This window comes from Drosophila miranda, chromosome XR, assembly GCF_003369915.1.
Source record: "Drosophila miranda strain MSH22 chromosome XR, D.miranda_PacBio2.1, whole genome shotgun sequence".
Classification (NCBI taxonomy): Eukaryota; Metazoa; Arthropoda; class Insecta; order Diptera; family Drosophilidae; genus Drosophila; species Drosophila miranda.
The window spans coordinates 37,747,408-37,771,458 of record NC_046674.1 but is presented as its reverse complement, the minus strand read 5'-3'; the positions used below and the strand labels follow the sequence as shown (position 1 = coordinate 37,771,458).

The 24,051-nt window shown below is 36.7% G+C and overlaps 1 protein-coding gene across 22 annotated transcripts in view; it reads right to left on the bottom strand.

Moving 5' to 3' along the window:
- The window catches only part of LOC108160402 (disintegrin and metalloproteinase domain-containing protein 11), a 551,474-nt gene that overhangs the window by 52,061 nt on the left and 475,362 nt on the right, over window positions 1-24,051 (bottom strand). For 21 of the 22 annotated variants that reach the window (XR_004471659.1, XM_033387853.1, XM_033387852.1 and 18 more), the window contains 2 exons: window positions 14,988-15,146; window positions 14,847-14,908 (listed from right to left, as the gene is read on the bottom strand). Coding sequence is in view for 21 of the 22 variants with exons in the window: in XM_033387853.1 (XP_033243744.1) it covers window positions 14,847-14,908; window positions 14,988-15,146 (221 nt within the window). In the remaining variant the exon portion in view is untranslated. Of the gene's footprint in view, window positions 1-14,846; window positions 14,909-14,987; window positions 15,147-24,051 lie in introns of those variants that run through there. The other variant, XM_033387874.1, reaches the window with a different exon arrangement.

Here is a 24,051-nt window from a genome sequence, read left to right as displayed (position 1 = left end):
AGGAACAAAATAAAATTGATGCCAATATTAAAAAGAGAACAGATCGAGTGGCACTTCATTCCCCCGGTAGGACCTCACTTCGGAAGTATTTGGGAAGCTGGGGTAAAATCAGGGAAAAATCACTTAAATAGAGTAATTGGGGCAAATAATTTAACCTATGAGGAAATGGCAACTCTATTATGTATTTGTATATTTGTATATTTGTATACAGCTACAAATGATATTGACGATCTGGATGCATTAACTCCAGTTCATTTTATTATTGGAAGGCCAATATTTGGCCCAATTGAGACAATTTCAGAGGAACAAGTCGGGAATCTGGATAGGTGGAGATTAATTCAGAAAATGAAAAGAGAATTTTGGATTAAATGGAAAGAAGATTATTTGCACACACTGCAACAAGGAAATAAATGGAAAATAGGAATGCAGAATATTAAAAAAGGACAGATTGTATTAAAAAAAGATTAAACCTGTCGCCCAGCTAGATGGCCCTTGGGAAAAATATAAAAAATACATAAAGGTAGGAACGATAGAGTCAGAGTTGTAACTATAAAACATCAAGATAGGTTTATAAAACGACCTATAACTAAAATTTTTCTATTGACTGGAATTGAGTCAGAAGAGCGAGACTCAGGAGTGACTTCAGAAGAGAGAAGTACTCCTAGTAGACCTCAAGTGTCCAAGCTAGGACAGCAATGGCAGCATTGTTAGTGCTTGTGTTATGTTGCCAAGTATCAAATGCAAACATTGCTGCCAGAGGAAAGGCGAAGTGGTCAATTGAAAAAATGAGCAGTTCCACTTCTATATATTTGGACCCGATGGGGGACGTTGAAATAGTCGCCTCATCCTGGGATTTAATTGTTTATTATGACATGGACCAGTATTTTCAAATGATAAAAAAGGGGAAAGAATTGATACCGAAAATGAGAGTTGTGTGTGGTTAACTTTATACTTTTGAAGATCAATGCAATAATGTCTTAGATAACGCGGAAAGACAAATTGCAGACTTGGAGGAAAATAATAAACTTTTCATGACTCAGGAGAATAAAAGAAAGAAGAGAGCACCATTTGAGTTTATGGGCTCACTTTATAATATATTGTTTGGGACAATCGACGCCAAAGATAGGGAAACGTTGGAAGGAAATATGAAAAATTTATTAGAAAATGTTGAAATTTGAAGTGTAACCATAATATGATCTGTCTGGCAACGCTAATTAACATAATGTACATGAACAGCGAGAGCCTCTGTTATCTCTTGTCTCTCCTATTCGTATGTAAGTACATATGTACACATGTCATCTCTTCAGTTCTGAATAAACCACTTATGAGCACAGACGCGTCGTTCTCTATTTAATACATGACAAAAGGCGCAATTCACAATAGGTTATGTGCCCATATCACCGAAAGATCGGGCGTGTATTAAAGACAATTAAAAAACCGTGGTAGAACTGGAAGTTAATATTTTGTTTGATGCAATTGCAAATACATCGTGCACCAGTTAGAAAGTGGCGTGTAGCAATTAAAACAAAATGAGTGTGTCTCTGCAAATTTAAAAATTGGGGGAAGACAATTACGATGTGTTCCACTGCGTAGTGTATTGATCACAACGGATTTGTGGACATATGTAAGTGGTAAAACCGAAAGGCCACAGGAGGAAGCAGCAGGAACACAGGAACACTTGGCACAGTGGGACAAGGCTGATCAAAAGGCGTTGGCATGTATTATATTAAATGTAAAAGCAACGCAGTTGATGCACATAAAGTCGTGCACAACGTCGAAGCAGGCGTGGCAAAAATTACGCGATGTACATGTGTCAGTGGGACCAGTGCGAAAGGTACAGTTATACCAAAAACTTTTGCGGCAAAATATGCAAAACGGTGATAACGTGGTACAATATGTAAATTCTTTCGTGGAAATTACTGAAAAGTTAGCCGAGCTAAATATCGACATTCAAGACGAGCTAAAAGTAATAATGTTGTTGTCGAGCTTGCCCAGCGGTTGGGAAAATTTCGTCGTGGCGATAGAAACACGCGACAGTCTGCCGTCGTTCGAAACGGTAAAAGTAAAAATACTTGAAGAAGGAGCACGTAAAGACGAAAGAGACGATCGTGAGCTTGCTGTACAGGCAGTGTACGCACACACACAGACTCAAAGAAACGGTGCGCGTTCGAAGAATTACGGCGCCAGTCGAAAAGACAGCAAACGAGACGGCCAGAAATCCAACGAGCATCGCGAGTTTCGAGGAAAATGCTACAAATGTAAACAAAGCGGGCACCGCGCATCCGAGTGCAAAAGCAACAAAGATAATACGAAAGAGTGCGTAAGGGATGAAAAATCAAACTGTTTAATGCACAGCTGCGTTGTTAAGCAGCGAAAAAATTCTTGGTGTATCGACAGTGGGGCAACATCGCATATGTGTTGTAATAAAAATTTGTTTGAAACCTTTACTAAGAAAAACACAACCATTATGTTGGCTGCAGAAAAGTATATTGAGTCCCTAGGTATTGGAACTGTAAAAATTAAATCAAATGAAACAAATATAGAATTGCGAAACGTGTTGTATGTGCCGGACTTAAAAATGAATTTTTTGTCGGTGAGCAAAGCAGCCGAGTTCGGGAATGTCACTACATTCGGAAATTCAGAAGCTTTAGTGCGAAATAAACATGGACATATAATGTTGCGAGCGGTACAAGAAAACAATTTATACGTGTATGGAGTGGAAAAAACCACTGATGCAGTGCATTTGATATCCGATATCTCTTGCAAAAAAATGGCATAGCCGCTACGGGCATTTAAATTTTCAAAATTTAAAGAATCTTTGTGAGAAAGAACGTGTAATCGGGATGAAAATTAAAAACGTATCCGTAAACACAAATTGCGACACATGCAATAAGGCTAAAATATGTGCATTGCCGTTCCCACAAAAGGCAGAACGTGTTACGAAAAGTGTTCTCGAATTGATCCATACCGACGTATGCGGACCTATGAATGTTAAATCTCTGGCTGGAAACCGTTATTTTGTTACATTTATAGACGATTACTCGCGAAAAATTCACGTATATTTTATGCGCGCCAAAAAATGAAGTTTTTGAGAAATTTAAAATGTATAAAAGTTATGTTGAGTGCCAAACCGAAAAAACAATCAAAGCCTTGCGAAGCGATAACGGTACTGAGTACATAAACAATGAATTTACAAATTTTTTAAATGCGTGCGGAATAAAAAGAGAACTAACGGTGCCTTACACACCTCAGCAAAACGGCGTTGCTGAGCGCGCAAATCGTACAATCGTTGAAATGGCTAGGAGTATGTTAATTCATGCAAATTTAAAAGAATTTTTGTGGGCTGAAGCCGTTCAAACTGCAGTATATTTGAGAAATAGATGTCCGACCAGAGCGTTAAATGGATGCACCCCCTTCGAGGCTTGGAACAAGCGCAAGCCGTCGGTAAACCATCTGAAAATATTTGGTTCACGCGCATTTGCACTGGAAAAAACCAAAAGAGGCAAATTCGTTGCAAAAGGAAAGGAGTACATTTTTGTTGGCTACTCTTTTGCAGCAAAAGCATATCGTTTATATGACCAAGAAAAGCGAATGATAGTGGAACGCCGAGACGTCAAAATTGTGGAGGGTGAGTTCGTCAAGGAAGTAAATGATATTTACGAAAATGGAGATCAGACTGAGGATCTTGCAAAAATCATCATACGCTTTGAGTCAAACGAAGAACCTGTGCAGGTACAAACTGTTGTTGAGCCCGAAGACGAAACGATTAGCAACATTGAACACAGCGATGATGATGAGGAGGAGTACTTCGTAAGTGCAAGCGATCCAGAACAGAGGCGCAGCTCAGATGAAGGAGACATCCCACAAATACGTGGCCCAGGAAGGCCAAAAATCATTCGTACTGGTCAACCTGGCAGACCAAAGAAGCAGTACAATGTCCTCAACAATCTTAGCTGCTCCGATGACATTGAGACTCCACGGACCGTTGCAGAGGCGTTGCAAAGCCACGATGCAGAAGAATGGAAAAAATCTATGCGAAAGGAATTCGATGCACTCGTGTCAAATAATACATGGACTCCTGTCAATCTTCCGCTCGGAAAAAAGGCTATAGGTTCAAAATGGGTTTTCAGAATCAAACGCAACCAAAACGGTGACATTGAAAGGTTTAAGTCGAGACTTGTGGCACAAGGATGTGGCCAGCAGTTTGGCGTAAACTACTGGGAAACATATTCTCCAGTGATACGTTATGAGACAATCCGAATGTTATTTGCGATTGCTGCAGAAAAGCAGTTACACATGCATCAGGTGGATATCTCTAACGCGTATCTCAACGGTAAACTCCAAGAAGTCGTTTATATGAAGCAACCCGTAGGCTTTATAGATGAGCAGAACGCCCACAAGGTACTCAAACTTCAAAAGGCTATCTATGGGCTGAAGCAGTCTGGACGTGTCTGGAATGACACATTGAACGAGGTGCTGGTTAACATGGGCTTTAAAAAAAGTCAACACGAGCCATGTCTATACGTCAAACAGCATCAACAAGGCTTCAGTTATATAGCAGTTTACGTCGACGACCTGATAATCATCTGTCCAAAAGAGATGGACGTCAGCGCGATCAAGCAAAATATCGCATCCGTATTTGAGATGAAAGATGGAGGTCAGCTCAACTTTTTCCTAGGCATGGATATTCATCGAGAAGGCAAACAAGGCGCCCTCAAGTTATGCCAGAAGAGGTATATTGAAAGCGTTTTGAATACTTTCGGTATGCAGGATTGCCGTCCAGTCGCAACACCACTTGACCCAGGTTTTCACGTTGGTTGTAAAGATGAAGAATGTGTAAAGGTAAATAAGACATATTATCAATCACTAATTGGTTCGCTCATGTACTTAGCAGTTTTGAGCCGGCCCGACATTCTTCATGCTGTGAGCAAACTATCACAGCGAAACCAAGACCCTCATGTGGAGCACGAAACTGCAGCTAAGCATGTGTTGCGCTATTTACGAGGCACAATGAATATGAGCATCATCTACCAAAAGTCTGGAGAGCCAGTAAAAGGGTTCGCCGATGCTGATTGGGCAAATGACAAGCTGGACCGAAAATCATATTCCGGATACGTTTTCTTCCTAGCTGGTAGTGCGTTTTCGTGGACATCAGCCAAGCAGAGCGTCGTCGCCATGAGCAGCACCGAAGCAGAGTATGTGGCGCTATCAACAGCCGCTAGAGAAGCAGTATATCTACAAGGTCTGTTGCAAGAGATTGGATACTCAAATCAAGGGCCAATGACTATCTATGGTGACAACCTCAGTGCGCATCATATTGCGCAAAATCCTATTCACCATAAACGCACAAAGCATATAGATTTAAAATATCATTTTGTTAGAGACAAAGTAGAAAGTAAAGAGATAAAACTTGAATATGTATCCACACAGAAAAACGTTGCCGATGTATTAACCAAAAGTTTATGTAAGCAAAAGCATTATAGATTTGTAAAATCGCTTGGATTAATTGATTAATACATTGTAATCACAAAATATTATGCTTAAGCAAAAGTGTTGAAATTTGAAGTGTAACCATAATATGATCTGTCTGGCAACGCTAATTAACATAATGTACATGAACAGCGAGAGCCTCTGTTATCTCTCGTCTCTCCTATTCGTATGTAAGTACATATGTACACATGTCATCTCTTCAGTTCTGAATAAACCACTTATGAGCACAGACGCGTCGTTCTCTATTTAATACATGACAAAAGGCGTAATTCACAATAGAAAACCAACATAACCTAGATGATTTAATTAAGAAACAAACATCAGTGGTTAAGTCAACGGTAAATATCCTCAAAATAACTACCGAGGAAATAAATTTGAACTTTAGAAGTATGAGCGCTAGGGTAGATAACATAACGGAAGCATTAAAGGAAACTTTTTATGTGTACAAAGAATGTATAAATTTCTTTATGGTAACAAAGCAACTAAGCTCCTTGATTGAATAGTGCGATAAAATTCAATCAGCAGTTATTAATCTACTGATAGATATTAATCATGGTAGACTAAATCCAAATATTTTAAAACCTATACAGCTAAAGGGAGAAATAGAAAAAATAAAAGATAACTTGCTAGAAACATTGGTGCTTCCTGGAAAAAGAACAGGAATAGAAATGAAGGAAATTTACAGCCTATTAACAGCGAAATGAATTTTTGTTGATAACAAATTAATTCTGAACGTGAAGATTCTCCTGTTTGGTAGGCACGCATCCCATTTGTTTAGGATAATTTCAATGTCGGTATCTCCGCATAGCAAAGCCCCGCTTCGTAGTAATTCTTAGTCCGACAGGCTCCCGTGAGTGTTATCCGGCGATAACCCAGGCACTCTTGGCGATACCTGTCGGTATCTCCCTATAGCAAAGCCCCGATTCGTAGTAATTCTTAGTCCGACTAAGTACCGGTAACTTCGAAATTGATTCCTATCATTCGATGACTGAAGCTACCTTGAACAAATGCCAAAAATGGCAAACAAATAGAAGAGTAATTAGCATTGGAGCAATGCCAATGATAATGCTTGTGAGATAGCTCCTTTCAAACCAAAAGGTAATTCAAATTGCGTGTACAGGAAGATAGCAGAGACAAGATAATTTTGGTTCGAATTTGAAGGGCAGGGTAGTCGGCTCTTCAAAGTTCCAGTAAACACTAATGCTAGAATTCAATGTAGTAACTCAAATCAAGAACTAACTGTGCGAACCGATGATAAAATACTAGTACCTCATCACATTATTCAAACAGAAAGCTACGAGCCAATTTCATCCTTTTATATAAGTAATATTAATAAAATACCAAAAAATTGTTTGGAATCCATTAACAGTACCATTCATTAACCATACAGAAGAAATGGATAAGTTAAGAAACGAACTAAAATTGTTAAAAGAAGGTCATCATGACTTAAAAGGACTTAAGTTCCATCATGTATCTGGACATGCGGCCTTGATTATCGAAATCATAATAATAATAATATTAATAATCTATGCCATAAGACGAATTAAAGTAGCACAAGACTGCAACCGATAGCACTTCCCTACCTACTGTAATTGACTGTAAATGATTATCTGTACTTCTAATTATAGCTATAAAGAAAATGTACACTAAAATGTTCACAAGAATCAAAATAAAAAACCATGCCACTTTCGGCCCTTTGCCGAATGTTCAAACATAAACATATTATTGTACACATTCACTCATGTGAAGATGAGAAATGACAGTTCAGGTGTAAACAAAGATCTGTAACCCATTAAAAGATACTACAAAAAAACAAAAGTGGAGAAAACACTTAACCAATGCAGACACCCGCAGTAAAATGTATCCATGCAAAAGGCTTTATACCAATTAGCCTATCGTCCTTCCTCCTCAAAAGCTTTGAGAGAATTGCCGGGCTGCAACTGAGGATAACTATACACCCTCAGTTGATGTTAGGCGCACAGCATGCCTAGCAGAAAGGAAAATCCACGGAAACGACCCTTTATGAAGTAATCCTAGCGGTAGAGAAATCTCTGCATCTCAAAGAGTACTCACTAATAGTCTTTCTCGATTTTGTGGGAGCCTTCGACAACGTTGTACCGGACGCCGTTACGGAAGCCTAGACTGACCAGGGGGTGGATCGTCACTTGGTGATGCTCATTGATCAATTGCTGATATGCAGAACGATCATCGATGGGATCGTCCGCCCAGCCAAGGTATGTCAACAAAGGCACCCCGCAACGTGGTGTCCTGTCTACTTTTCTGTGGAACATAGCAGTCTACAAGATTCTATGCGACCTGGAAAGTCGTGGTCTATGCGGACGACGTTGCTATTACCTTCTCGGGAAAATACCCCCAAACACTCTGCGACTTAATGACCGCAAAGCTAGCTCAACTGTACCGCGGCCTGGGAGTAAATCCCTCAAAAACGGAACTTGTATTATTCACAAACAAATACAATTTCAAAATTTTCAAAAAGGCGATCGCCCAACAACTGGGCAAAGTTCAGCGAACCAGGGTGGCGGCTATCAGTGGAAGTCTTCGTACTACCCCAAATGATGCGGTAAATGCGGTCCTATGCCTCCAAAACCTAGATCTCGCAGGAGAGGAGCGGACAGAAACAGCAATTCGTCCCCGCTAAAACAGACTACCATGTTCCAAGAGAGTACACAGATACTTCCTTTAACACAATCATCCCTGACAGAGACGAATGGCTCGAGGCACTCTCAGGCCCAGATGGGGCCATAAACATAAACGGATGGATCGCAGGCGATCTTCCAGGCGGAATTTATAGCAATCAGGGAGGCTCTGAGCTGCCTTCAAGCGGTTCCCGTTACGGTAGCCCAGCTAAACATTTATAGCAATATCTAAGCTGCGATCAAATCGCTAAATGCGATTTCTTCGAATTTAACCACCGTAGCAGACTGCCGCAAATCTCTTCATGAGTTGGCTCAGAAATTTATTATTACCCTGATATGGGTCCCGGACCACCGGGACATTGAGGGAAACTGTATAGCGGACGAGTTTGCCAGATCTGGTACTACAATCCCCCTTCTCTAAGATAAGGAGGATATTTGTATGACAATGGCCACCTGTAAGCGATTTATAAAAGAGCAGTACACGCAACTAACAGACGATATAGTCCCACGATGTCGCATAACTCGGCAAACATATTTTTTTAATTTATTCAATTAACAATTATCTACTAATAATGGAACTTAGTTACAAAAGGAGGGAAGAAGGGAAGTTAAAAGTTTGTTCCATTTAGGTGATTACACAAGACTACAGACCGAAGCCAAGTTGAGGAGTAATACCACCTGCAGAGTCACGAAAACCATGTGAAAAGAACGCACTGGAAAACTCACACCGCAAAGATAGGCATCACCAACCGAAACGGCTGTAGGAAATGTAATGAACCTGGGGTAATCGAAAACCTGGAACATAAAATCTTCAACTGTATTTTCACCTTGCCCTTAAGAGAGCCGCTTAAGGGCAAGGTGAAAATACTTGGGCGCACCGGTGCTGGCATCACTGGAAGATCCAGGAGGACGCCATAGCAACTGCTGGCCTATGCGAAAAACACTTCGATTCTCGAGGACTTTAAAATCGCATAAACACTAAAATCCAATTTAGAAGATTTTTCGGGAACAAAAACCAGGCTAAACTGGGAGAGATTAGAATAAGAAAGGAATTAACATACTCTCGAGTACTTATGTATGCGGATGATGTTAAACTGTGTGTCCAGTATAAGGACATTTCATTTCATTCTCACCGTTCTAGCCGCTTGTTGGCTCCCTATACCCTATTTGGTGGTTCTCTTGAGAGAATTACCCTGGTGGATGATCTTGGTGTTATGTTAGATCCAAAGTTAAATTTTTCTGAACACATTTCTACCATGGTAAATAAGGCCATGGGCGTGCTTGGGTTTATAAAGAGGTGGTCAAAGGAATTTGACGACCTCTATATAACAAAGACTCTCTATACCTCGCTTGTTCGTCCGATCTTAGAATACGGCTCCTGTGTATGGTGCCCTCAGTACAAAGTGGCCGCATAAGCTTCACGATTCCTATTCCACTTTGTAGATCGAATTATTCCTTGCATGAACCGTTGAAGGTCTTATGCTCGGATTATAATTCCCTCTACTATATTTTATCCACCACTAATTCTCTTCCTTTTATTAAACTACTAATCTTTACACACCTTTCTAGTAACTAGTAATTGTAGTGGAATTTGTAAGTGCAGTGCTCTTGTATTTATATTTTGAATGCATGCTTAGTTTCTTAGTAATTGTAGTGCTAATTTTCCTCTAATAGTAGTCTAAAAGCTATTTTTCCTGTATGCTCGCGTAACAGCCTTCTGCTGGTTTCAGACGAGCCACTTGACGATGCAGTAATTGCATCGCCTCTTGCAAGATGCAGTCATTGCATGTCAACGTTCAAGAAAAAATTGAGCTCCTCAGTAAAAAACTAAGCTCAAAAATTGAGGAGTTTTATCATAGCTATGACACAAACGACAGCTTCGACGACGAGATCGGCGATTTGGAATTTGATATTCAAAGCATTTTAAGCAACCTAGAAGTTAAGATACAAACCGTAGCTCAGGAGAACAGCGTGGATAGTAAAGGGGCCACGATAAAAAAAGAAGATATCGATTTTCCTGATCTTCCGAAAGTAGAAGTAGAAGTAGTGCGAATTGCTGACCAAGGGGTATGAAAATAAACGAAACATTTTTTCGAATAAGCTGAATTGTTTACTAGACTTACCAATGCTAGATCACGATTCAGCGAAACATATTAAATGGTTTTCTGATTCTATGAATGAGTCAATACATTTAATCAAATTAAATTCACAATTAACAAAAAAAGTTGATGTGATTTTCGCGCACATTGTGTTGACAAAATTCAACAAAGATACCTTACAATTATATGAAAGTCATATAAAAAGGACAAAATAGATCCAAGCATTGCCAGATGTAATGGAATTTTTAGAACAACGGTACACTTCTCTTTACACGTCGCAGGATAAAAAGTGGAAACCGTTGAAAATAGTAGTGCTATATGGTAAAATAAAAGAAAATTGTCCGCTATGTAAAATGGCAGGACATACCATAAATCACTGCTATAAGTTTAAGGGAATGAGTCCGATAGATAGAGGCCAGTTGATTAAAAAACAGCGCCTTTGCACAAAATGCTGTAGGCATGGTATGTATAAGAAATGCTTATCGGAAATTGTAAGTGGGATGCGAAAAGAAGGAAAATGTTAACCCTTGCTTAAGAAAAGAACAAACGTTATTAACCACAGCACTTATTAATGTAAGGGCAAGGAATGGAGCTCTAATTGATTGTGGGTCGCAATGTACTATAATTTCAAAGAAAGCTGCGCAAATATTCACCTTAGTACGAAAAAAGAACGAACACCGCGGTAAGTGGAGTGTCATCTACAGGCTCTTGCACTTCAAAGTACAAAGTTACTTTATCGGTAAAAACTCGTGATTGTAATAAAGGTCCTCTAAATATTGAAGCAATCATTCTTCCGAAACTGATGAAAGCTTTATTGTGGCGACAACAATTGAAGTTGGGGACCTAGAGCCGTTCTAGGAATTGGAAAGTGAAAAGAATGACGTAGAAGAAGATGTTTGCGAGAAGCATTTATTGCAAGCAACAAGAAGAGATGAGAATGGTAGGTATGTGGTTAAAATACCATTTGAAAAAGAAAAGGATCTAGGAGATTCAAAACCACAATCTATGGCGTGATTTTACAGTTTAGAAAGAAAGCTCAGCAATAATAAAACATTAAAAGAAAATTATGTAAAGTTCATGCATGAATATAAAAACTTAGGACATATGGTAGAGTCCAAAGAAGATGGGAAATATTATTTGCCCCTACAAGGAGTCAGAAGAGATTTCAGTCTAACGGCAAAGCTGACGGTGGTATTCGATGCTTCAGCAAAAACCACAAACAATAAAAGTTTAAATGATATCATGTGGGTTGGACCAAGAATCCAAAAAGATATTTTCGATATTATGGTGAAATGGCGTAAATGGCTATTTGTAATATCTGCGGACATTGAAAAAATGTACTGGCAAATTAATGTTGACAAAGAAGATCAGCAATATTTGCATATAATATGGAGAGATAATCCAAACGAAAAGTTAAAAGAGTATAAACTCACAACCGCTACGTACGGTACAGCTTTAGCACCCTACTTTGCAACCAGGGTGCTTGTTGCAATAGCAGATAATTGCAAAAATCAAGCAATTAGAGACATCATAAAGAATGATTTTTATATGGACAACCTGATGACAGGTGCCGACTGGATACTGAATACTGGATGCTAAAAAGCATGTAAAGGAAGTTACCCGTTAGTTTAATAAAATTGGGTTTGACTTAAGAAAGTGGATAACAAATATCTCGGAAATTATAGAAGGCGTTGGAGATGACCAAGAGAATAAAGTATTAACCATTGAGGAGAATGAATCCGTCAAAACCAGGGACCGTAACGATTATAATTTTTATAAAAAAAATTAAGGAATGAGATTTATTTGTTAAATTTGTTGTTTTAAATTTTTTTTAACTATTTAAATTAATTTAAATGATAAAAACTAAAAAATTATTTGTATATATACATTTTTATATAAAACGAGGGGGAACGTTGTGAGTTGCTGCGGACACCGCAACTCTACAGTTATACCCGATACTAAGTCAGTATGGCTCTCCTCCGGCAGACGCCGCTAACATAATCGTCACGACAAGGAGTGCGTGCGAGAGAGACAGAAAATCAGTCTGAGCGTGACGTCGGGTGCTGCGTAGCCAGTGCAAATTGATTTGTTCCTTTTGGCTATAAAAATGATCTGATCTGATCCAGATTCAGCAATCTGATAGATATGGTCACTATCTATGATTCTGCGTTTTTAGTTTTCTCGAATGTGCAATATTGTGGATGCAACAGATTTTCGTCCTTTGTGTGGGCGGAAGGGGGTGGGGTGAAATTTTGAGATACACGTTTTATAGTAAGATCTAACAGAAGTGCGGATACCAAATTTGGTTACTCTAGCTTTAATAGTCTCTGAGATTTTTGAATATCCCCAGATTTTCGTCCTTTGCGGGGGCGGAAGGGGGTGTGGCGAAATTTTGAAACAAACTCGTCTCGGTCCGATATATTAGGAGTGTGGATACCAAATTTGGTTGCTCTAGCTTTTGTAGTCTCTGAGATCTAGGCGCTAATGTTTTACTCTAAGCAAAGCCGCCTCTGCTACGTGTGTGTTAGAGAGAGACAGGGCGAGAAAAAATTAAATTGTTTTCTTGATTCTGGCTATAATAATTATACGATCTGGTTCAGATTTTGCACTCTAGAAGATATAGTCATCTTCTACGATTCTGCGTTTTTAGTTTTCTCGTATCGTCGGATGCCACAGATTTTCGCCCTTTGTGGGGGCGGAAGTGGGCGGGGCAAAGTTTTGAAATATTCTTGTAGCAGTGACATATCACAGAAGTCTGGATCCAAAACATCGTTGCTCTCGCTCTTATAGTCTTTGAGCACTAGGCGCTGAAGGGGACGGACAGACGGACAGACGGACGGACGGACAGACGGACAGACGGACAGACAGACATGGCTCAATCGACTCGGCTATTGATGCTGATCAAGAATATATATACTTTATGGGGTCGGAAACGATTCCTTTTGGACGTTACACACATCCACTTTTACCACAAATCTAATATACCCCAATACTCATTTTGAATATCGGGTATAATTAACACATACAAATTATTTTCAATTTGTATTATAACAATTGAAAATAAAAATTGAATTCAAATATCTTTTGAAACAAAGGAGCCAGATCATATATAGTCCTATATATATGACCTACGCATTAATACCATTAATTAATTACAATTAATACCATTAGTTAATACACATTAGCCGCTGATTAGGCGGTCTGGGCAAGTCCCTAAGCGGATAATTAAATATACTTACATACAAATGTATGTACATACATACATATTATATATCATTGGAAAGGTATTAATGCGTAGGTCATATATATAGGAATATATATGATCTGGCTCCTTTGTTTCAAAAGATATTTGAATTCAATTTTTATTTTCAATTTTTATAATAAAAATTAAATCATAACTTTTATTTTCAATTTTTATAATAAAAATTAAAAATAATTTTTATGTGTTAATTTTTGTATAAAAATTTATATATAAAAATTATTTTTTAATTTTTATCATTTAAAATATTTTAATAATTAAAAAAAATTTAGAACAAAAAATTGAAAATAAAAGTTTATCCTGTTTTGAAATTTGCCGTAAAAAAATAACATATGTCTATTTTACCCACTCTTCTTGGTGGTTCTTTTGTGCCTCAATTTTTTTAAACTTATTAATTAATAATTATTATTTGCGGTCCCTGGTCGAAACCATGCCACTTTCGGCCCCTTACAGAATGTTCAATCATAAACATATTATTGTACACATTCACACATGTATCAAAAAACTGATCTCTAAAGAAATCACATAAAAAAGATAAGAAATGACAGTTCGGGTGTAAACAAAGATGTGTAATCCATTAAAAGATACTACAACAAAACACAAGTGGAGAAAACACTTAACCAATGCAGACACCCGCACTAAAATGTATCCTTTGCGTAGGTCTAACGAAAATTACAGAATACAAAATTGTACCTCCTACCTCATTGTCAAATCACGTATAAGGTTCTGATTTTAAGAATAAAATTCAGTTTGAATTTAAAACTCAACTCGCAAATGTCTAGACTTTTCTTGTAAGGTCTTAACAAACAGAGAGCGAGCGGAGGAGTATAGAGCTAAGGCCGACGTGGAGCCCGACTTCAGGTCTTAACAGCGACCAAACATGAAATGACAGAACAATTACAAAATCTTCGTATGGGTATAATGATGACAGATGACAGTTTCATAAGCAACAAAAACTACCCCCGATTGTCCGAGATTTTTTTAGAATTCACGTTTCAGTCATTTGTATCTGTGAAAATAAAATTTCGGGCGACGACAATGACCCTAAACTATTTTATATAATAGAGAGAAATATAATTTGGTTAGATTAAAAGTTTCCCTTCTTTTTAATTTTGATTTCTTCGTTATGAAAGCAATATAAAAACTTTTTTGAAATGCAAATATTTTAATACAATAGATGCCACAAAAATACGAAAAAACTAGTTACTGTTATTAGGCAAATCTTAACGACGAGAAATACAAAATACATTTATATATCAATGGAATTATTATCGGTCACACTGATAGGTTTATATGTATTATTAACAAACAAAAAAACAATAAATATAAGAATGTATTAACCTGCATGTGACTGATCGTCCTCGCCACCAGCTGTGTAGCGACGTCCATGCACGACTTTGTCCCTGAGAATGACGAAAATCAAGATCCATTATCATAATTGATGCGGGAGCTAATCTTATTTCGCTCGACTCAAATACTCACCTGAAACCCGTCTGATTGGCATAGACTAATTTGCTGGAGCCATCCAAGGAAACCTCCTCAACGGAATGATGGTTTGGTGCCGTCGTCGCACCGCCATAGCTCTTTGTAATCGGTTTCTTCGAGTAGGGCGGATCGTACTTCATTGTAGTAGTCTTGCGTCTATATCGACGTACGTCAGCGCCAATATCGATGTGGTAGTTGTTTATTTCATTTATATTTATATTATAGATGCATACACACAGGTCATATAGTATGTATAAAATCAATTTGTATAGTTTTCCATGTTTTATGTATATGTATATTAAGTTATCGGAAATATTTTATTTCATTAGAGAATATCATTTAATTTCAATGTGTTTAGTCATGTTGGGACGTTTGGTTTGGTTTGATTCGGTTGGTGAAACGATATACGGTATAAACGAAGCATATGAAGCATAAGCATGTCCCCATAAACACACATTCACGCGATTCAATTGTGTGTTGTAGCGTGTGTGTGTGTATTTATAAGGAAGCGTTGATTGATTTATTTCATGAAGTTCAATTTAGATTGGATCGATTTCGATTTGGATCGTATTTAATTTTGTTTTTATTGATATTTTTTTGATGGATCATTATATTGATTTTATTGTCGATTGTTGTCAGGAAACGAAATGGTACAATGAGATTTTTGATTAATACATGATTTTAGGTAGTGAAAATACTTTATATCGAGTATTAAAATGTTAGTATTAAGTATACATTGATATGTGAGCACAAATATCTATACATATGTGTACATACATACAAATCCATAATCCTACATATTTTAATGGACTATGAAAGAATATGATCATGTGCAAAAGCATATATGTATGTATGTACATACATACATGTATACATATGTACATACATATGTATACTTAATGTTCTAGACGTAATGTGTCGTAGAAAAATAATATCTATAAAATGTTAGAAAAATTCGAAAATTTAAACTAAGCATAAAACAAAAACTCCCAGTGAAGGAGTTGAACAATATTTTCTTAATTTTTTTCAAAATCAATCAAAATATTTATTTTAAAACACACAAATGCATAACAAAAAAACACCAATAAATTAATTTGGGGTGTTCTAAGCAAACTTTTTTACAGACACTAATAATACAACATAAAAAAAAATGTCAAATAAAAAAGGAGAATGCCATCCATACCGTTTTCAATAAAGAAAGAAAGACATTTATACAAACGAGGTTAAATGGTAATGGACATCGATTAAGGCAGGAAAATTATGTTAATAGTTTTTATGGAAGCTTAGATGACATTATGCTCTGTGTGTATTGCGCATGCTGTCGGACACTGTATTAAACAGACTCAACACATTTGTGCAGACTGTAAAGGAAGCGGAGAATAATAGTTGTAATGGAAGCGCATGGAATTATAAATGCACCGATGCACAGGGATGATAATTACATATGTATATGTATATGTATGTACATATGTATGTAAATATATGACGGTAATGGATGAATATTTGCAATAGACATTTATCGTGTCTGTGTAGTGTCTGACAAAAACTGGCCTGTCTATTCGGCTATATTTGTGGCTGTTTGTGTATATGTATATGTGGTATGAGCAAACCGTATGACAAAAAAAGAAAATAAATAAACGTATGTATGTAATAAATTGCATTGTACATTGTATTCATATTTGCATTGATGGCTTGTGATTAAAGCATTGATAGCTTTTAGCTTGTCGGAACACATCAGGCTCACTCAGCAGAAAGCACCACCATTGCTCAAAGTCAGTTTCGTCTATGTTGGGCCCTAAGCGGAAAAATGGATCGGCCCGACTTTCACGCTTACGTATATTAAGAGAATATCGAATATATATACATAAATATATATGCACATAAATGCACATACATATATGTATATATATGTATATATGTATATATGTATATATACATATATGTATACATATATATACATAATGTAAATAGCCTCACAGCTTACAGCACCCAGAGCATCCATTTTTATTTGAGGCTGTATAAATACAAAGCTCAGTAGTTTCAAGTTTTTAGTTTCAAACATCTCCAATATTTATACTAGGCAACCAAACTGAACTTTTAATTTACGCTTTTAATCAAATCGACTTTTTCTGTTATATGTGGGGCTTTAAAATTTTTTAACAATGAATCTTGTTATTTTTTATTTAATGGTTACCAACTGGAATTTTTTTAATGTTTCAGAGGTAGTTCTTCTTTTTTTAAATAACTTAGGTATCTTATATCTGGTTGTATTGAGTTTCAATTTTGAAAAGCTAATACATACAGTTATAGCTCGTTAGCTTACTGTCTGGAAAATATTAAGCTTTAAAATTCAAAATTTATCGTTTTTTAACAATTATAAAGTCTCAAATCTATCAGAAAAAATCGGTTTGGTTCGAAGCGTAAACAAAAATAAAATTTTGTTGCCTAGTACTATTAAAGACAATACAATTATAGTGTTGCGACATTTGATTGTGCTAACTTTTCTGCGAAGAGAGAGATAGCATGAGGGACAAACGGAAAATAAATGTTCGTAGCCGTGTCTTAACAAGTCTCCCGGCTATCAGTCGACGAATAAGGCACTAATTGTGACAAAATGATATTTTCCAACACGCATACCCTGCCAGCTGCCAGCAGCACTGCTCCCAGCTCAATTGGAAGCTTACGCGTCTCACTGCACGTTTTTCTCATAAGGCTATCTCTGTTACCAAGATATTGCACCAGGAACAAATTCCATTTCAAATGTTGTTTGACGCTTCTTGGTACTGGGTTGCAGGGTACTGGTACTTAAATTCTCTTTTAGGCTATCATTATTCTGACCGATGAATACTCGGCTTTGTCTGGTCGTCAATGCCTTGCGCAGCTGAGTTCGATCCAGAATCCTACAACAAATGCACAGTATTTGGCGAGTCGCAGTCGGTTCCAGTCTCGGAGAAAATATTGTATTATTCCATTCGATTTTGAACCAGAGGCTTTTGGGCTCGCCAAAGATTGTGCACTTGTAGAGTTCTGGGAGCCCAGACGAGCTGAACAGACGAAGGCGGCGTAGCTAGCGGCCCGCGGTCAGAGACAAAGCATAGGTAAAAAGAGAATTAAAGCCACCGCAACCACGAAAAAACCCACCATAGAACAGCTTTTTGGTCCCTCATGTAGAATTTTGGTATTGTATAGTGTTTGCTACTATCAACACAAGCCTCTTACAATAAGTCGAATATAATATAAAAAAATCACCGGTTCGTCACATAGTACTTAGATCAGAAAATAAAATACTGATTAATACTAGTAAGGCAACCGATGGTATTTCGCTGTGCACGAGAGAAATAAATAAATATTCCATCTTTCGTCGACGAATAAGTAATGAATGAACAACAAAAAAGGAGGAAGCGTTCAAGCGGATTGAATAAAATAATTAAATAATAATGAAAAACTTAACCTAGCAAAAACAGTCGAATGAATTTACATAGAAATAAAAATCATGTTATTAAACTCCCTCCCGCAAGTATGGATTTATCCAATATTGGCTGCCTTTTTTTCGTTCATTGTTCTCTTCCATTCTACACAAAAATTACATTACTTCTTGCTTTCATTATTTCTTTTATGAAAAATTTTAATTTTTGTTTTTAAAAAACTCAAATCAGTATAAACATAGAGAGCATGTAAACCTAATCACACTCGGCGCCAGCGAAAAATACTTATGGCCATTCTCGACCGCAGAAAGTTTTTCTTATTTGAGTATCGTCTGATCTGATTAAGGAAAAATAAAAGAGACAACAGGCGAGAAGCCACATGAAGTTTTGAACGTTTTATTGATTTACACAACAACAAAAATTTGTTTAGATTTGGGCGGGCACTTCTACATATTTAAAGTGAAAAAATTTAAAAATAAAACGAATTTTTACCTTATAAATAGGCCTAACTCACAAATCTTTATCTTTTGTTGATGCCACTTATTTTTTAATGTTGCCCATTGATGTCTATTAAAACCGAAAATTTTTCTAGGAGTTTTTTTATATAGTTGAATATGTAAGATACGTCGCCTTTGTGAAAGATTTTTTATCATGAATCATATTCATAATAAGAGATAATAATAACGGAAAAAATTTCAAACATACCAAAAAAAATTCTGAAATAATTTTGTTTATATTATTTAATAATTCTTGAATATTTTGATGAAAAGGATTAAAGCTATTCGTTATTAACGCCCTGAAAAATGAACCTTTCCTGATGTTAATAGTTCTTTACATCAAAGTTTATTAAACTTCATACATATGTCAATTGGTCAAATTAATTAAGTTTCAATTAATTTGGAAAATAATATCGGGAAAAAGGTATGTGAAGATGTAGAAATTGACTGTACCGAGAGAAAATGGAGATGCCCAGCCAAAAGAAAAATATTTTTTTAGCTTTTTTCAGTGCGAAACTGGTTTATTCCGATTCACTTAGTCGGCTGCTGCCGTATAAACGATGCCGAATATGCAAAGCCCGAAGTCACACAAGCTTTTTAAACTATACCGGTCGACTGCACTGCCTAGAGCTCATTTCCTATAGGCTTTTTCCACCAAACTAAGGTTGAGTTATTGGGTTTGGTCGAAAACTTGGTTTTTTTCACATAAGCAACGGGACCCTAGTGATGTAAATTTTCAATAGTTGTTAAGATCCGTTAAATTTACCCGGCCCGTAAAAAAACTAAATTGGTTTGTGTCGGCGTATTTTGAGTAGTAATTGGGTTTTAGCGGAGCTTCTGATTTCTTATTGGCATTAAAATTGTTTTATTATTTTATTAAAATATAATCATTTAACGGTTTTTTCGACTATTGTAACAATGAAATAACATAAAAAATGTCATAAACTGACAAAAAAGTTCTTGGAGTAATTAAAACAAAAAAAAAAAAATGTAGAGAAGTTTTTTTGAATATTATTTTTTTTTAAATGAGACGGCTAACTGTTAGCTGGTTGTAAACGATGCAGCGGCTGTGTGGCATCATGTGTACATGAGTCTGTATCTACACATGTTGCCACAGAATATCAAAGTGATTTAGATATTTGCGCGTGATTATGTGCGCTATATCACAACAAAATGCTGCCTGCAAAATGCTACAGAGTGTACATAAAGCGTGCAACCTCGCAGAATTTAATTCTGCACGTGCAGCCGCTATCATTTAATTGTAATATTTTTTTGTAATTGAAGATATTCTATATTCGATATATGTAAACAATATTAAACAATATTGTATTGTTGATCGTTTCGTTATTAAAAAGCCTTAAGGCAATGAATGCACTGAATACTTTATGCTGTGAGCCACTGCACACGTTAGGCACTAAAAATGGATGTACTTATGCCTATTGTAAACCTTTGGCTTAGGGCTTCAAGTTCGAGGGGCTTAGGGCGTCGGTATAGATATTATACATTGAAGGCTAGTGACTATGTGATATTTATAGATACATATGTAAGTATGAATATATGTATCTATATATTTGTTTTTATGATTAAGGTCGTTTATATCGTCTTACACGTAAATATATGTACATATTTTCAAGCCTTAACATCAGTGATAACAAAAGCGCAACTACGGTTAGTTGAAATATATTTTTGGCTACATTATTTAATATTTTTTAAAATTGGTAAATCTTTTGATTAAAAAGATTTAAGCAATTATGACATGACAAGTTATTATTGCGAGCACGCTTTTGCTGTTAGGACTTGATGTGAGTTTTTTCTGGATTCTAGTGTTGATAAGCATTAGACTAAACTGAAAAAAGTAGTAATGAAAAATGTCAACAAGATCACCGCCGCGTTGACGACAACGATAACATACACAAATGGCAATCCTTTGCAAATCATTATTCAATTTGTGTGCTTTCTCTCAATAAAAGTGATAATTTACATTTAAAACTGGTGACAAAATAAAGAATATAAAAATGTGTATGCATCAAAATAATTTGAATCTAAGGTAAGGCCGGAAAATATTATCAAAAGAAATACAAATATAAACAAAATATTAAGTTGTCCTTATTTTTTGGACGTTCATGTACGGTGTATGTATATATAAGTCGCCCTTGCGACACCAGGAGGCCTAGAGTCAAGCTTGAATACAAAGAGTATTGGAAATAACAGATACACTTTTACTTCGAGTCTTGCTAATCTTTTACTCAGGGACGCTCGTAAGCTAAATTAATTCGCAACTGTGTAAAAAAACACTTTAGAATGAAATCTTGTTGGGTATGGATGGTACAGATTAGTGCTGTGTTGCCTCATGAGTGAGTGAAGAAAAAAAGAGTTGTTCACTTATGTGAGCAACTGAACTTGTTCCTTCAAAACTGTTATTTTTTGCTCACTTGTTCTATTTTGTTCACTAGTTCATTTTTCCTTACTTGTTCTCTACTCACTTTTTGCGCAATTCTGCAGTTGTTGCTCATATTTGCGTTTACTTCACACTTTTTGCATTACCGACAATGCTGTTTACTCTTTTAAAAATTCAGTATATAACTAATTCGAAAGTATAGTGAGCAAGTCAGCAACTGAGCAATCTATGTGAGCAAATGAGCAATATGAGTGGTTGACTCACTTACTAAAAAGAACAAGTGAACACGTTCACCAAAATGAGCAATGTCTATGCAACACTAGTACAGATCCAATACTATGCATGTCTGACCGTAGTTCCTGTGCCTCCTGTCCACAAACACGCTTTTCTGTGTCGTTTCGACCTCATAGGAGAAGAGACGGATACAGGAAACTATGCAACACTTTTTTCCAATTTACGTTGGTTTCTGACGGCTGACCTGACCATGTCCGTGTTAAGCTGATAGTGCAGCGTCTGCATGGCAGCATGTGTACGTGTGAAGCATACAATCTCATGCTCCCATGCTGCAAATGCAACAAAATCCCATTAATTTTTCTACGCCACGAAACAAACCGACTTTTTCTTATAGATTTGGCGCTTTAAAAATGTTAAATGAATTATGGTTTTTTCTATTCCATATATATATTCTATATTCTATGGAAACATAACTATTTTTATTTCTTATTTATGAGGTAGTGCTTTTCATATTTTATTAAGTAATGCTGCAGCGCGAAGAAAAAGCATGCAGCCTAACAGATTCAAATCCTGCACTTTTACAACCAGTTTTAGAATGTCTTGCCATACGCGCAAGTAAATGATACCAGAAAAACAAATGATATAAGGACGGCGGTAATCGGATTTGGAATAAAAAAACTGGTGTCTAAGTGCTGGATGAAATTGAGTATTACTGTGCCACTTAGAATATTCGGTTGTGTTCATGCAGTGCTCCAGTTTATGACTTTTATGCGCCATGGCATGCAATTTGTAAGACACCTCCTGTCTAGGTTTCGGAAGGAAACTATATAACCAGGTAGACACAGTTTAACTTTATAATTATAAATACTCTACACATAATTTTGAATATATTTTCTTATTGCGAATGTAGAAGAGATTATTAAAGTCCGTAAAGAGACTAAAAAAGAGTTCATGCATGGAATAATTACATGAACAAATTTATAAGCTAAGAGACCAAAATTGACTGTACCGGCACTCTTGGGGCTAATATCCAGAAAAATATACTATACTTAACACAGAAATTAAAAAAAAATGTCTTGTAATATAAAATTTTAAGTAATTTCATACTGCTATATCTAAGTATTAGATTAACAATAAACTACGAATTAATTTGGTCGATTACACTAGGCAACAAAATTTAACTTTTCGTTTACGCTTCGAACCAAACCGACTTTTTCTGATAGATTTCTTGCTTTATAGCTTTTAATAAACTATATTTTTTTTCTATGCTATGGTTTTTTTAAATTTGTAAAAACTTTTTTATTCAGAGGTTGTGCTCCTTTTTTCACATAACATAAGTATCTTACATCTGGATGTGCTAAAATTTTGACAAGCTGATAAATGCAGCTATACAACTTTTGTGAGAAAACGTCTGCCTCAACTTGCTCTTCCTCATCTTCCCGTCCTGCTACCACCCTTACAAAAAACTAACTTCTCTTTCAGTAACCTATCAGAATGTTGGAGGCTTGCGTAGTAAGCTCAGCATTATTTTCCGGGATAGTGTTACATTAGCTTCCCCAGTTATTGTGCTTACCGAAACCTGGTAAAAGCCGGACATTCTTAGTTCCGAGGTTTTGGCAGTCCGGTACACAACTTTTAAAAAAAGAGCGTTCGTCTCGACGTGCAGGAGGGGTTCTAATTGCAGTGGACTCTAACTTCACGTCGGAACACTTCACAGTCCAAGTTCAACTGAAACTGGAATTCCTGTGTGTAAAACTGATTCTTCCCGCTTTCGCTATATTCATTACTTGCTCATACATTCCACCTTCTTCGGATATCTCTATTTATGAGCAGCACTTGTCCGCTTTAACCGCTGTTTTTTCCTCGCTATCAGATAAAGATCAAATGATAATTCTTGGCGACCTAAACTTGCCAGGAACTGTTTGGTCTTCGGTAAACGAGTCTAGCAACCTAGTGACCATGTCACGACATGACTTTGTTGACGGCTTGCTTGACCTGTCCATGTGTCACGTCAACCATGTGAAAAATTCCTTGGGTCGATTGCTTGATCTGTGCTTTGTATCGGATCCGACCTTAGTGTTGTTAACCCACTATACCTGAAGACGCCTACCATCCTACTTTCGAAGTATCGCTAGATATAGGACCAACTGTATTGGATCGGTCGAGTAGGCCACCTGAACGTGTCCGTTGCTTTCGTAAAGCCGAGTTTACGAAGCTTAATAATCTAATTAGGGATTTTGATTGGTCCGCTTTGTACTTGTGCACTGATGTCATAAAAGGCACAAACATTTTTTACAATGCTCTTGGCACTTTTTTTGATTCTTGTGTGCCGCTTTCTTGTCCGATTAGATCTGGAGAACCCCCTTGGTTTACCAAAGAGTTATCCAGCCTAAAAAACTTAAAATCAAGACTTTATAAAAAACTTCTTGAAGTTGGTTCTCCTACTGCTCACTCTCGCTATGTAATAGCTCGGTCAAACTTTTCAGTTCTTAATGCTCAATGCTATA